At 35.6% G+C, this 14,988-nt stretch overlaps 1 protein-coding gene across 4 annotated transcripts in view; it reads right to left on the bottom strand.

Moving 5' to 3' along the window:
• PIBF1 (progesterone immunomodulatory binding factor 1) overlaps positions 1-14,988 on the bottom strand; it is a 112,691-nt gene that overhangs the window by 77,610 nt on the left and 20,093 nt on the right. For all 4 annotated transcript variants that reach the window (XM_071740800.1, XM_071740832.1, XM_071740821.1 and 1 more), the window contains exons 6-10: positions 14,619-14,752; positions 12,590-12,698; positions 9,876-10,057; positions 6,289-6,414; positions 2,414-2,512 (exon numbers count right to left, since the gene is read on the bottom strand). In XM_071740800.1, coding sequence (XP_071596901.1) covers positions 2,414-2,512; positions 6,289-6,414; positions 9,876-10,057; positions 12,590-12,698; positions 14,619-14,752 — 650 coding nt within the window. The remainder of the gene's footprint in view (positions 1-2,413; positions 2,513-6,288; positions 6,415-9,875; positions 10,058-12,589; positions 12,699-14,618; positions 14,753-14,988) is intronic.

Raw genomic sequence — 14,988 nt, 5'->3', positions numbered from 1 at the left:
TTGAGGTTCAAACAGCCAACTCTCTCAATATAACTGTTTCATGAGTATTACCACTTCAGTATTCTCTTGGCATTTGTAAACAGCTGTTTACAGAAAGCTACCACAAACAGCAGTAAGAAAAATGAAAATAACTGCACTTGACTAGAAAATTGGGTATTTGTTACACTTCTGATCACAAGATTTGCTAGGGGCTTTATTTAACCACCATTCAGGCCAGTCAACATTCCACATACTTCTGAAGCCTTCAAACATGTTTGTTTATACTGATTATGATACCAGTGGTAACTAGGATGAGTCACCATGTTTTCACTGAAGTAGAACTAGCTTTATAATCACTTAAATAGAGAAATGGATGACACATACATTAATTTTTATCTTAGGAGATTCTGGTGATATTAGAAAAATTCTTTGTTCCATGGAAATGCCACATGACAACCCATGGCAAATTAAGAATTGCAGGTTTTTAAAGTTAAACCATTTATCCAATCTCATCAAGCCAGTTAGTTACTTTGTAGCTAATTTAAGGAAGATGATTTGGAAAGTGGAAGAAGTCATGATCTTGGCACCTGTACTGCAGTTAGTAAGGAAGCAGGGATTTTATGGGAAGTATGGGATTTCCATTTTTCCCTAGCAGAAGTTTTTTTTCTCTGAAAAGCATAATCTTTTGAGTTAAAACCTACTTCTTTGAACCCCAAAAAACACAATACTGAATAACTTTCGAAGTTTTTTATATTGAGAAATTTTACTTAATGGGAGAACTCATCACTAGAAAAAGCTACAAGAGGATGGAAGCAACAAAGAAGATAACAAATAGCATATTACTAACTTCCTTTTTTTCCCCTTCTAAAGCTAGAGTTTTCCAATCCTCTTCCTATGTTTCTGATTCTGAGGGAACTTCCCTCCTCAAAAATATCAACAATATGAAAAAACCCAACACATTATATGAATGGCAACACGGCAGAATAGAAAACTACTTTTTTTTCTCCATGGTTCTTCAGTTTAAAATTAACATGGTAAGAATTCTTAAGTTGATATTTTAATTAAAAACAAGAAAGTGTATCTACTCAAATTATCAAGTCAGACTTACTTTCCAGAAGAGCATCCAGTTAGATATGAACTCTCAACATATTATAGTAAATGTAAAAGGTAGAGGTCTCATAAGAAAGAAACATCTTGTTGACTCATATTAGCATTTTACTTTGACTAAGGAGATCAGTTCTGAACCAAGTTTCCTGGCTGTCCCCACTAAACTCACTTTGATTTCCACATTTTGATTTCCACTGTGGAGCCATCACCTCAGAGTCTGCTAACCAAATTCCTTTTTGAGAATCCAAGAACAAATACGATGCATTCCAATCACTAAATGGCACTCAGCATCCTCAGCCCAAACTAGAATTAATCTAAATTCAAATCAGATTCAAACTCTGAATGGATATCAAGTCCTCTGACTCATCTCATTTACTCTAGAACTAAACTATTGATATTTTTTCAGTCCTCTGTGGCCATGCTGGGACAATGCTATTTCTACAGTAATATTACCATTGCAATTTGGGAGTTAAGACACAAAAAGGCATATTTTGCTTATACTTAAGATAACATTTCAACAGGTTGCTACTTGTAATTAAAAACAATTCCAAGCAAAGCCAGTTCACATCAAGCACTTTCTTTGAGTAGATGACTAGATGGTTAGTGAACTGACCTTTCTATCATTAAAAAAAAGGATCAAGTCCAAAGATCAAGGACAAGACACTTATCTGAACAGCTTGGAATACTGCCCACAATTTCAAACTACCTCATAGTTTACCATAGCTAATGTTCCAAGTTCACGGAAAGTGAAGACAAGTTTCTGTAGGGCAGAATAGTAAAACTGCTTGTAAACAGGCACAAAATCAGTCATAGTTTTCTTCTCCATATGCATAGAATTGGACATTTGTATAGGCACTCTATTTTATATGTGAAATACAAAAGACTAAAGAGAGCAGTTAAGAAGCACGTAGCAAGCATAACCTGTTCATGACTACTGCTCTCTCCACGCTTTACAGAAACTATTATTTGAAGTCACCATACAAGATAATTTTCTACTTGCAACTACAGAAAAAAACCCCAACAGAACAGGTTCAGAGTTTGACCACTTCTACTGTACAGTATGAAACCCACATTCATGCATAAATATGTTTTGCTGGTCTTTACAGGACTGCAGAAGAATCAAACTTTGACACTGTTAGTGCACTGGGAAAGAAAGAAAATTTACTACTAGAATTAAATCTATAACTTCATTTAAACAAAATACCTTAGTATAATTTATTTTTTATAAGCAGAAAGCCAAACCAGTAATTCCTCCTGCCTAAAACTACTTCAATGTAATATTATTATATATTTAGATTTGTTTATATGCACTTTAAAACATACTTACTGTTCTAAGAGCTGATCATATTTTCTTAAAGCATCTTTTTCAGCATTAACTGCTCTTTCTTTTTCAGCGACAGCATTATCCCTTGCTTCTCTCAAATTTCTGATGGAGAGAAAAGTTATTATGTCAAGAATCTGTTAGGAAAAGGACTGATTTACCTCACAAATTACTACTGATTTACCTTAACTTCATTATTACCTTCTTCAGTTCTCATAGAATAATATAATGGCCTATCTATATACCTATTAATTAGAGAGCCTACATTTCACATATATCAGCAAAGTCTCTGGTTCTGAAATTCTAAAAACAATGCAACCACCACTTACTTATACATAGAAATAAATGAATAATTCTAGAATTCTGGAGCTGTAAGTTAGTTATTTTTTGTAGGAATTAATTTCCAATAATTTTGCTTGGTACTTCACTTTGCTTGGTAACTAGGGGAATGATTTCCTCATAGCTGTGATGATTCACAACTTCTTTTGCAGGGCAGGAAAAAATGTGTTAGGCATAGAAATCCTACTTCTACATACAACTATTTGGCTAGTCAGCCAAATGTATATAGGTCACTGGATATCACTGGTGTCTCCTTCTGGCTTTCATCAGTGGAATAATTTTTGATTTGCACAGAACTTTAAAATAACAGAAAAGCGTTTATTGCAAACTATCTTTATTTTCTCAATTTTTTAACCAAGAATCAGTCAAAACTTGAGAACTCTTCACTGACACAAATGAAAATAGAATCATATGAAGAATAATACATGTAGTATTTGTGTTAAAATAATACAAGTATTAATAGTCTGTTAATCTATAATGCTCCTGTAGTATAACACATAATTAAACTGTATTAAGTGGAAGTACTGCTTAGGTAGTGCTTACAAGGTTTATTGCCATTATCTAGTACAACACAGTAACAGTCAGTCTGCAGATCAAACAGTGTTTTTTTGAAGACCAGACACTTAAGTTATGACCATTTTTGAGGATTTTACTTTAGTCTTGGTTTCTTCCTGTGACCTGAACACTCACTATCATTTGGAATATCTTAGATGATCTTTGTACAGATTCCCTTCATTTTTCCTCTAAAAGAATCCTGTTCACAAGCTACAGATGAGAGCATGGTACTACAAATCCAAGCAAAAAGTGAGGCAAGCAGCAATGACTAGGGAGGGGGTTTCACTTCAAAACCACATTCTTTATCTGAACTAAATTGATAATGTAGATGCAAACAAGCTTGTTCCACTGAAGTTGTTTCTCCCCCTCCCCACTGGAACCTTTTGACTTGAAGCAAAGTGAAATTATAGTGTCAGGCAAATTTTGAAGAAAAGAGTAAAATGTAGAGGTAAATGGGAAATAATTAAGCCCCTGTAAACGTTATCCTAGGTCACTTGACTCACAATAAAAGTGTATTTTTTTTTGGATGAAAGACTGCATTCTATACTAAGGAAATGTTATCAATAGTACTATTCAGAACTAATTAATTCATATGGATAGAAAACAGGTAGTTAGGAAGAATCAGCATCAGATTTATCTAACAAGTAACTGACTATAAGAGAAAGGAAATAAAACTGTCTTTAAAAATTGAGGTACAGAATTTACCAATGACATTCCAGGACTGATCTTGAGAGCAGATTCTTTAAAACCGACTCATACCAAAATATAAGAAAACATTAATTATTTTTCTTAAATTGCATTAAGATCAAGCATATTATGCGTCAAGAATAGGAGAGCAATGTTGTAGGCTGAAGACTGAAGTAACAGAAGTGACATAAAAATTAAATTGTAGGAGATGTACAGTGACTTGTTTAGACAATCAACTAGAGATGCTGCCAGTTTTCAGATGGTGTGGACCATCAAGTATCTGACAAGCCTATCTATCATACAAGGGAAAGCATGCTTCTCAAATGGAACAGAAATACAGCCTAGAGATTCATTAATAGCTATGGGAAGGAAAAAAAAAAAAGGTGGTATGAGGGCAAGGGAAGAAGAAGCAAAAGGGCATCTATATTGGCTTTTGAAATAAACATCTTAGCAACTCTCATTTATTGCCCTTCAGCTCACACCCGTAAACAACTGTAGGGTGCAGAAACTGTATTCCAGTCAGATTGAGCCAAGTCCAAAGATGTGCTTGGGGAGAGGATCCAACATGCTCAAAGCTACTAAATTGTGTTTGATCTACAGGGATAGACCACAGCTAAGCTGAAGTCAAACCTTATGTTGACATTCACATGCCCTGCAAATTCAATCACACTTGCTAGTGCAAAGATAACCAATGCTTATTATAGCCAAACAAGTGAAAATTCTCCCAAATAAATCTGGAGTGAAAGCATCACCTTTTTATTCATGTCCCCCCATTTCAGCTTCTTGAACTGACTCATCCAAGTATAAATAAGTGCCAATAAATTCAAGGGAAACATCAGACCCACCACACTTGGCAAAGTGGTAAGGAGGTAAGAGTAATCAAACATTAGATTAGCTTAGCTGTAATGGCATTCCATACTTTAAGCCTGAAGATGAAACCAGCATCTTAAGATTTATTTTCAGTCACAATCAGCATCTCATACAACTTTCCAGCAAACTGCTTTGCTTGCAAGGTGAGGTTCTATTTATCCTGCCATTGAGGGGCACCCAAGACTGAGCAGGACTATCTTGTGGTGTAACTTTTTAGTATTTTTTAGAAAACACATATACTTAATTTATTTTTTTTTCTTCAAAATAAGAAGTCAAATCTAAAAAATTTCATTTTGGAAATAATTATATCAATATGAGGATCAAACTTCTGTAAATTACTTCCAGATACACATGAACTATCTTTCAGTAGCTTTCTCAATGATATACAGACCCTTGTCAAATCTCCACCAACAGCAGAGGTTTAAATTCGTACTCTGCAATTCAAAATAGATTGGCATACAGGAAGTGGTGTGGATGTATGTGTATATATTTTACTCACACTTGCAAAACTACACAATGATGTAATTTTTTTTAATTAGAACCTTTCAGTTGACTGGAAGACAGACAGCAGGAGTCATGTTCTTTTTTCACTCTTCCGAGCAGTAACAAAACTACCTATTAGAGGAACAGATGCTGATGCCACAAATATCTTTTTACTACAGTCATTTCCTTCTCCACACAAGACACTTTCAGGACAACTACAATGAACTTATAATGAATTATTAAGCACTCCTCCCATTTTAAAGGAAAAAAAAGGGTCAAAAACAAGCTCAAAGAGAAAGCCAGTGCCAGAAGTCCAAATCCTTAGATCCCTAAAGGCTTATTTATGTTCCTAACTCTGCATCTAATTCCATGGAATTCAACAAGATGTCACACAAACAAAATTCAATATGCAAGTCTTTGCAAGACTAGGATCTTGTTCAAAATATAATTTTATAATAACTTACAGGAAATCAATGTGTTTTTTGAGTCATAATGTTGTAAACAATTTAAAATGGATTTACTTTAGAAAGGCTGTTTTGTTTCTCTGCATTTTTCTGCTTTACTTTCTGCATCAACACCTTCTGGTGTCCTGGCACAGGCTCAAGATTATCTATATAGCATGACAGGTAAACCAACACATTTTGTATTAATTAACACTATACATCTGAACAAACTTCTAACCACTAATGTTTATCTAGAACATGAATTTTAATAATACTTTTCATTGATAATATTGGATGTCCCTCATTTAATAACATAACACCATATATTTACTATACAGGAATAATTTAATTTACATTTTTAAGCTTCTCATCACTTTTATAATTGAACTAAATTTCTCACATCTTGATCACTTCTCAAACAGCTAGTCAACCAGGATTATACAAAAGCACAAAACAGTACTTGATAATTTTGCCCTAAGTAGGCATTGCCTGCATCTTACCTACCTGTTTTCACGTTCATACATCTCTTTTGAAGTGCTTCTTAGTTGCTCGATTTCTTGATTTGTTTTCAACCTTATATGTTCCAACTCTTCATAAAGTTTCTTTTCATATTCTGTTTTATAGTGGTCTCTGCAAATAAACACATACAGAATGTGGGAATTTAAGATTTATTTCACCGACCAAAATATCAAAACTTAATTTTGGTTTTACATTTAATTTTACTTCTTTCTCATTTTCCTTTCAAATTACTTGAAATGCATATTGGCCTTTGTTGCTATGCAAACTGAGTGAAAATCTATCAGGAATAAATAGTATTTAATTGGAAATAGCCAAAAGCTTTCTGCATACTGTTTTAATTTTTTTAAGTAATTTGGCATTGATTAATCACGCAACATTATTCCTAACACTCATGCAGAAATTCTTTGTCATTTTCTGCACGATTGTTAATATTAATTAACCATTTAAAAAAGCCAAACCAAAACAAACAACCCAAAGTTTGATTCCTTTTATCCCAAAGTTTTCTAGCTTTTCTTCACCACTATGTAAGAGGTGATTAACTTGGTAACTTACAGTACTGCCGTGCTACTACAAGGCTTTGTTGTGCATTATTTGCACTTCATATGTGGAAAAAACATCACAAGAAAAAATTAAAGTTACAAGCTGTGGAAATTTGTGTAGTCAAAAACCCCCAAGATTTTAGAATTTATCCTGTCAGTGTGACATAAATTAAAATATATACTTAGTTTTCTAAGCAGCAGATACCAGAGGATTCTAGGACAAAAGAATTTCATTTCACAGCACTATTGACAACTTTTTGTAACTTTGGAAGCCCATGAAAGATGAAATCCCATAAAGAATTTCTCCTACAAAACTAGAAATAAAAGGCCTATGATTTAAGTAATTCACAGCTCAGGAGTGTTAAAATTTTATAGCATCTAGTTATTATTCAAGAATAATCAATTAGCAATGAAGCAACTGGTAGAAATTACAGGTTTGGAAATAAAAGCATGTTTATGAAGAAATGTGCATTTAAAACTGTAAAAAGGTTTTAAATTTCTTCTGGTTTCCAATTGTTATAGCCCATGAGTTTTAGAAATCAGTACCTGAGCTGGTCAAAAATTCCTTCACATTAACTAAAAGCCCCAAAACAATCAAAAGTCCCAATGTTTGCTGTCTACTGGGCTTTCCTGTTTTTCTATTAAGACACAAAATTTCACTTGACCCTTCAAGGTAAAATTAAATTTATCTTGTCTCCTTCCTGAGGTACATCACACTACAAAACACTTTTTGAAGATCTTTGATACAATGAAGAGTATACAATAATAAACAAAGCACCAAACATGCTGTACTGGAAGGTAAGGTCCCCATTAGAAACTTTTAGTGTTTGTTATATATTATATGGCTCAATCTGTAGAAAAGCAAACAAAACACTGAAGATCAGGACCTCAGTACCATTTTCTTGATACTTAGCCAGTTTGCTACTACCATTATTACTTGCCAAAAATAAATTTAATTGCAGAAATTACACTTTCCCTCCCATAGCAAGATTGATAGAAGTCAGTTGACTGAAAAAAAACTCAGAAGAATCTGGAAAAGATTTGAACACCCACAGCGATGTCACCAAAAGATAGTTAAAAGTGATGTTTATGATTATTAAAAATCCAAATAGTATAATAAAGAGCATATTCTGAGCATACAGCTTGTCTGCCGTGCCAATGCCTTTCAATAAACATCAACTGAGTCACTGCTGAATCAAAGGACCATCATTTGTGATCTTTATTCCTGACCTGCTATTATGTTCTTTCGCTTGAGCAGTAATTAATAATGTTTTTCCCTTACCAAGTTGTTCCATCAAGCTTTACTGAGCTTCTTTCCAGACCACCTATATTCTTCAGGGTTTATACTGTGAAAAAAGTATCTCAATGCAACTTTGGATTGTGCTTCAAGATTTAACACATCCAGGATTTTCTTTTGCATTTGTGCTTTCACATAATTGCAGCTTTGGCACAGCTTAGGTTGTATTCAAGATTCTGCTGCAGACCCACTGATGAACCTTGAGTAAGTCATTTCATGGTGTGAAAATGTAAAGATGTTAATGTAAGATTTCTTTTGTAAGATGGGGGTAATAATATCATACATCTCCCCCTAGGTACCTCAAATAGAGACAGCTCTGTACAAAATGATGCCTCTACATCATTCCTACAGGGCAAGTGTTTCAAAGTGGTTTTCTAGAAACAGGAATCTATCTACGAGTCTTTATTTACAAGCACATTTCTAGAGGAAGACTGCTCAGACCTCTTTCTTTCAAAAAAGAAAGAAAAAAAGAGAAAGTTAAAGTGACTTTATTGAAAGGAAAAATAGTGTTAAAATCACTTCTGATACTGGCTAGAACTCCAGAGCTGATAGTTTTCAGAAGAGCACTCTATTTCCATTTAGATAACAATTTGTCTTTTAGATGTCCTATGGGAGTCATATTAGCACATTTCATCTTAGCCATACAAGAACACAAAATTTATAGATGCTGTTTTCAGTTTCACCTTCTTGATTCAAACAGAATGAAGCAGCTGAAGAGAAGCCAAACCTACTTCATACTCTAAGCTTACTCATGCAATCTACAGGTGTTTTTTTAACAGTAGTAAGAAACCCCCCAATTTTATGTTCATTGATGAATTACATACAGGCAAATATTTGATGCAACTTTGGATATATTTTGAAATTCTATTCTTTTTGCATCTAGATGTAGGGTAGTAACAACAGGGCTAACCTTGAATTCTGAATGAGAAAAATCTTTGTGTGGTTTGAAATTGGGACTATGCTCTTAGTCATATGATCTAGTTTTAAGTAGTCCTGCAAGGAGCAGAGAGTTGGACTGGATAATCTTTATAGGTTTCTTCCAATTTGAGATAGTCCACGTAATTTTGTGGTATAGTATTACATATGTATCAAGACACATAGCTGAACAGCATAGTGTTTCCTGTTCAACATCCCAAGTATTTATCTATACCAATCCAAACTGCATAAGCATTTGACAGTATTTACCCTTTTAGCTAGCACAGAATGATCAGTCTCTTTCTCAAGGCAACATTTAGAGAATCTGAATACCAGTCTATATAAGACCAATAGCTCTAAAAGCTGATATTAAAAAATACAATATTCTAAGACTAGTGAAAATTAAACATACTTTATCCTTCAATAATTGCTTAGATTTTCTTCCAAATACTCCTGTTTTTAATAAAAGTAATTTGATGCCTAGGGGAATATATATGTAGCACACACCTCTAATTCTGAGTTTTTCTCTCTTTTGTAATTAATTACAACTCTTTGTAAATTTCTATAATAAACCTGAGAGAATAGTTGCCATAAACTTTCAATGCTGGCATCTTCACTGCTATAGTCTTACATAAAAGATTTTAAAATTTTTCCTGATACACACTAAGATCCAACTGAAGGGTTCCATTTCCAGTTACACAAATACAGACCAACTTCCTGAATGTTAAAACTGTTTTTAATTAAACAAGATTTGTGCAAGAAACGAGGTAAAACATTTAAGTAACTTGCCTAGTTATGGATGCAAACACACAATAACTTACCTGGATGCAACATATTTTTCATACATTTCTTCCCTAGTTCTTTTAGCATCCTCTAGCTGAATTTGAAGTCTTTCAAGACGATCTTCCTCATGTGCACAGCGAACACTAAGCTCCATGTTCTGGCGATTAAGATAATCTTTATCTTTTTGCAACAAGTTGAGGGATTGTTGTATGGTTGCCAGCTATAAAAAGAACAGTTTAACATGAACTTCAAGATAAATATTAAACCTATGTACACAGATTTCTGATTTCATTTTAACTCTTCCGTGAACCTGAACCAAAAAAAAAAAAAAAATTTTACACTTAAAACATAAGTTGGTGAAGCTTTATGCTGAAATTATAATTTAAGACTTTTTGTTATTTATTATTGGTAGCTGGCACATGAAAAAGAGGTGAAGTGCCCCTTACCTTACCACAGTATCTAAATAGTAGTGAAGTACTGGAAAGTACTATGTCAGAAATATTGATGTTGAGTCTCGGTGTCGACCTGTTGTCCTACTAGCTACAACAGTCTCAGAGTATGGATCGTTCCTCCATAAAAAAATGGTAAAACTACTAGTTTTGAGGCTATGTATGTCACAACTGTGGTGAGCAAGGTAATGTTCCAGGCCAGCACCAAGGACCAAAAGCATTATGCATGCCTTGTTTTGACTTTCACGTAGCATGGTGTTGCTATAGAAGGCTGAATTGATGCCAAAGTAGAAACATGATTATCTTGTCAATCTCTGTAATCAGAGTCTCTCAATCACCAGATCAGATCTTTACTACTCCAAGAAGAAAACTATGTGGGAGAGAGTAGCCTCCATCTACTCGAGGTGGAAATGCTCAGAAAACAGCCAAAGAGCATGACAGTGGTGCTGGGTGGACCAACTCCCTACTCATTACATCTAAATGCAGTTTTATCACCCTAAATTTGCTGTTTAAGAATGCATATGCTACTTGACAATTTAAGACTGATAAATCAACAACTTAGCAGAAATATGTCCCCCAAAGCTATAATGAAAGCCAAGTGCCTACTGGGCTGTTATTAGCTACAATGGAAAGAATAGGTTGAAGAATCATATAATCATAGAATTGGCTGGGTTGGAAGGGACCTCAGAGATCATCAAGTCCAGCCCTTGATCCACTACCGCTGCAGTTACCAGACCATGGCACTGAGTGCCACATCCAGGCTCTTTTTAAATATCTCCAGGGATGGAGAATCCACCACTTCCCGAGGCAGCCCATTCCAATGTCTGATCACCCTCTCAGTAAAGAAATTCTTCCTAATGTCCAACCTAAACCTCCCCCGGCACAACTTAAAACCGTGCCCTCTTGTCTTGCTGAGGGTTGCCTGGGAAAAGAGACCAACCCCCACCTGGCTGCAACCTCCTTTCAGGGAGTTGTAGAGAGTGATGAGGTCTCCTCTGAGCCTCCTCTTCCCCAGACTGAACAGCCCCAGCTCCCTCAGCCTCTCCTCATAGGATCTGTGCTCGAGTCCCTTCACCAGCCTGGTTGCCCTCCTTTGGACCTGCTCCAGGACCTCGATATCCTTCCTAAACTGAGGGGCCCAGAACTGGACACAGTACTCGAGGTGTGGCCTCATCAGTGCTGAGTACAGGGGCAGAATCACTTCCTTGGACCTGCTGGCCACACTGTTCCTGATACAGGCCAGGATGCCATTGGCCTTCTTGGCTACCTGGGCACACTGTTGGCTCATGCTCAGCTTCCTGTCAATTCAAACTCCAAGGTCCCTCAAAGAAAATTATTAATATCCTTTGTTCAGTATTTGTGAGACTGTATTTGGTGTGTCATGTGCTATTTTGAGTTCCTCACAAACATATAAATTAACATATTGGAGTAAGACCAGAAAAGCTCTACCAAGATGGCCATGGTCGGTAGCACATGATATACAAGAGGTTGAAAGAAATGGGTTTTTTACCAGCCTTCAGAAGAGAAATCTAGATGAGCAAAGTCTTATTATCTTCACCTATTGCTATTTACATTGAAATGCACAGAGGCAGGCTCTTGGTGCCCTGCAGCCTTGCAGCCTCCTTTGTGACAGAACAAGATGCAACAGAAAGAGACCTTATGGTGGCCTTCAAGTACCTGAGGGGGCCTACAAGAAAGCTGGGGAGGGACATGAAGTGAGAGCAAAAGGGATAAAATGGCCTTGAACTGAAAGAGGGTAGACTTATGTTAGATGTTAGGAAGAAATTCTTCAGTATGTGAGTGGTGAGATACTGGCACAGGTTGCCCAGTAAGGTTGTGTATGCCCCCTCCCTGCAAGTGTTCAAGGCCAGGTTAGATGGGACTTTGAGCAATTGGTTCTAGTAAGAGGTGTCCCTGCTCGTGCAGGAGGGGTTGGAACTGGATGATCTTTAGGGCCCCTTCCAAGCCAAACCATTCTGTGATTCTATAAAAAAGCTGCAACAATTATGCTTAGATTTCACAAAAACTTTTTCAAAGAAGGTGGACAAACACTGACACAGATTGTTCAGAAAGGCTGTGAAATCTCCATCCCTGGAGATATTAAAAACTTGACAAATACTTAAGCAACCTGACCTAGGTTGGCTCTGTGGTGCATCAGAGGGCTTGACCAGCTGGTCCCCTGACAACCATGCTAATTCTAAATTATTCCACCATTCTTCAGGTGATCCTGACAGACTTGATTAGACAAATAATCAAATTCCCCAACTAAAGACACAGGCAATTGCTAAAAGAACTTTGTTTACCTCTTTTGATAAGTCATTTCTTTCTTTAGCTTGTGCTTTGTGTGAAATGTCTAATATTTCATATTTTCTTCTGAGTTCTGTCAATTCATGTTCAAATACATCACGTTCACTGTTAAAACAAAGTGAAACTATTAAATGCATAAAGTGTAATAAACAAGACTGCTGTGTATTTGTAATTTCCCAGCCTTCTTTCAGTTCACAACACTGACTTCCTTCAACCAGTCATTCAAAAGGCAATTGGTGATAATTTTACCTTTAGCACTTGCAAGTGCATCTTATTATATGAAAGAATTTTCTTCATTTCTAAATATTAAAAAAATATCCTAAATTATAATAGAATAATCCTGAATTCCCATCCAAAATTATTTCATCCTCTTTTGATTATTCTTCTTTAGTGTAATTTTGGGCTTCATACATTTCTCCTTTTAGAAAAGTGCTGTAAGTACCCTTGCCCATCCTTTTAGATTTTCAAGCTTTTGATGCTATTTCTCATTACATTCTCTTGAAATTTTCACAGACATTGAAGGTGGATGGAGAATAAGTGTAACTTTATTTTCATTTTCCTAATCAATGAGAGCAATGTATACTTGTTCTAAGTTGTATACACCCCCTTGATACCAGAGAGGGTTTTATTGCTTTTCTCATATTCAAATGTACATGACAGCTCCAAAAAAATATGTTGGCATCCTGAATAAGAGTGCTTTCCATATGCACAAAGAAGCAGCTCTATGTCTCCACTCTGACCCTGTCAGAACAGTGAATGAATGAGCCAGTATGAGCTCGCAGTTTGGAAAAAAGCAAACCACTTTTATAGTAAGCATTAAAAACTGAGATAACTTGTAGTACACCAGAACTTCAAGACTTGACATAGCATTTTTAGAGGCAGAAATGAGCCTGGAAGTGATTAACTCCTGCAGTGCTCCCAAATGTCCTCATGCAGTCATGCCAACAGTGCTCTCCCCTCCCTCTCATCTTGTGCCTACCCAGATGAATACAACCTACTCTCTCAAATATAGTTCTGGCACGTTCATTCATGCCTTTTTCAACTCAAGACTATTTTAAACATACACTATTAAACACTGAGGCCATTCACATGGAAGTTATTACAATCCACTTATTAACATGCAGTTCCACATGGGAAGCAAACCATAGCATCGATCATATTTGCAACAAGCTTCCAGGTAGATTCCAAGGGGTTTTTTTGTACATATAGCTGTGAACAGTTACTCAGAAGACAGAGCTCCTTCAAATGACTTAGTGGCAAAGTCATTTGTGTCAGTAACTGTGCCTGTGTTCATTCAGTACAAACAACTAAGGAGCTGAAGAGGTGTTAGTTCTATTCATAATCCCCATTTTTTTAATCTAATACCCAAAAAACACGCCAAAGGCCAGACTTCTAGTACTTGCAAGCACACTGAAAAATCCATTTGGGAGCTGGACTAAGAAGTATATGTCTATGAGAGTATATATAACAAGTCCATTTTCACTATTTAGCAATTTCTGTTTAGAAATGGGAATTCAAAGCACAGGCTAGAACTCTAAAATCTGTATCTCAGAAATGAGGAGAGACACTGGAACTTCCTGCAGTTCAACCAATTCATTATGGTAATCCTAAAATTCTCTGACAAAGAGTTCTCATAACAATTCTTTCAAATTTATGGTTACAAGGATACCTTAAATTGTTAAATATTAAGAGTTCTTGTTCTAAAATGTTTGGCATCAACAGCTCCCACTTATTTAGTTGCCAAACATAAGCCTACAGACTGGTAGGCTTTTCTGAAGACATAGTAAATCCCTAAATATAAACTTTTAGGAAAGTAATCTAATGCATGAGATTTCAAAACACTGTTTATCTTACAACTGCAGTATACTACAGGAGATAATTGAACTGCTAGTGGACTAATGTAAGGAAAAGTTTTTGTGGTGTATATAAACCAAAAATCAAATTAAAACTCCAGTCAATCAAGGTTGAAGTTTATATATCAACATTTATGTTCTAGTAGAATGGTTGAGCTATAGAGATACCTACGTTTTTATTTTATCATAGTTCTCTTGTTTGTAATCACCTTGCTGGATCATCTGCTTGGTGTCAGCCAGCTCCAGTGTTAAACGCTGGCATCTTAACTCCAGCTCTGAGCGATTCCTCCTCTCCTCTTCATAGCTCTAGAAGGGAAAACATTTTGAAATGACCAAATGATCACAGCTGTACTTAAAGCAATCACTAACTAAGTTTGTGAAGACCTCTTATGAGTATTCAAGTGGTAATATTTTCATTTGTCTCAGTATTTGAAAAACCTAGCATACCTCACCAAGTAACAAGTTATACTCTACTTATTTTTACCTTATTCTAATTGATTAATGTATCTATTTTCTATAATTAATCTATTTTTATATTGAAT

This window comes from Heliangelus exortis, chromosome 1 (assembly GCF_036169615.1).
Source record: "Heliangelus exortis chromosome 1, bHelExo1.hap1, whole genome shotgun sequence".
Lineage (NCBI taxonomy): Eukaryota > Metazoa > Chordata > Aves > Apodiformes > Trochilidae > Heliangelus > Heliangelus exortis.
Note: the sequence above shows the minus strand (reverse complement) of the source record. Positions and strands in the feature narration are given on the sequence as shown.